Here is a 221-nt window from a genome sequence, read left to right as displayed (position 1 = left end):
GGGGGGGGCGGGGCCGGCCCCACCCGCCGTAGGTGTCCTGCAGGCCCTGCGGGAGGTCCCAGTGGTAGAGAGTGACGACGGGCTCGATGCCCAGCTCCTGCAGGCGGCCCAGCAGCCGTCGGTAGTGGGCCAGCCCGGCGGGGTTGAGGGGCGCCGTGCCATTGGGCAGCAGCCGGGCCCAGGCCAGCGAGAAGCGGTAGTGGGAGACCCCCAGGCGCTGC

General features: G+C 75.6%; 1 protein-coding gene across 1 annotated transcript in view; it reads right to left on the bottom strand.

Moving 5' to 3' along the window:
• The window catches only part of KL (klotho), a gene marked incomplete at its 5' end in the record, with an annotated part of 46,338 nt that extends 46,121 nt beyond the window's left edge, over positions 1-217 (bottom strand). The window contains 1 exon segment of the mRNA XM_010191290.1: positions 2-217. Coding sequence (XP_010189592.1) covers positions 2-217 — 216 coding nt within the window.
• Positions 218-221: the final 4 nt, after the last annotated feature.

The sequence above is a fragment of the Mesitornis unicolor genome, unplaced genomic scaffold (genome assembly GCF_000695765.1).
Source record: "Mesitornis unicolor isolate BGI_N332 unplaced genomic scaffold, ASM69576v1 scaffold6979, whole genome shotgun sequence".
NCBI lineage: Eukaryota > Metazoa > Chordata > Aves > Mesitornithiformes > Mesitornithidae > Mesitornis > Mesitornis unicolor.
Note: the sequence above shows the minus strand (reverse complement) of the source record. Positions and strands in the feature narration are given on the sequence as shown.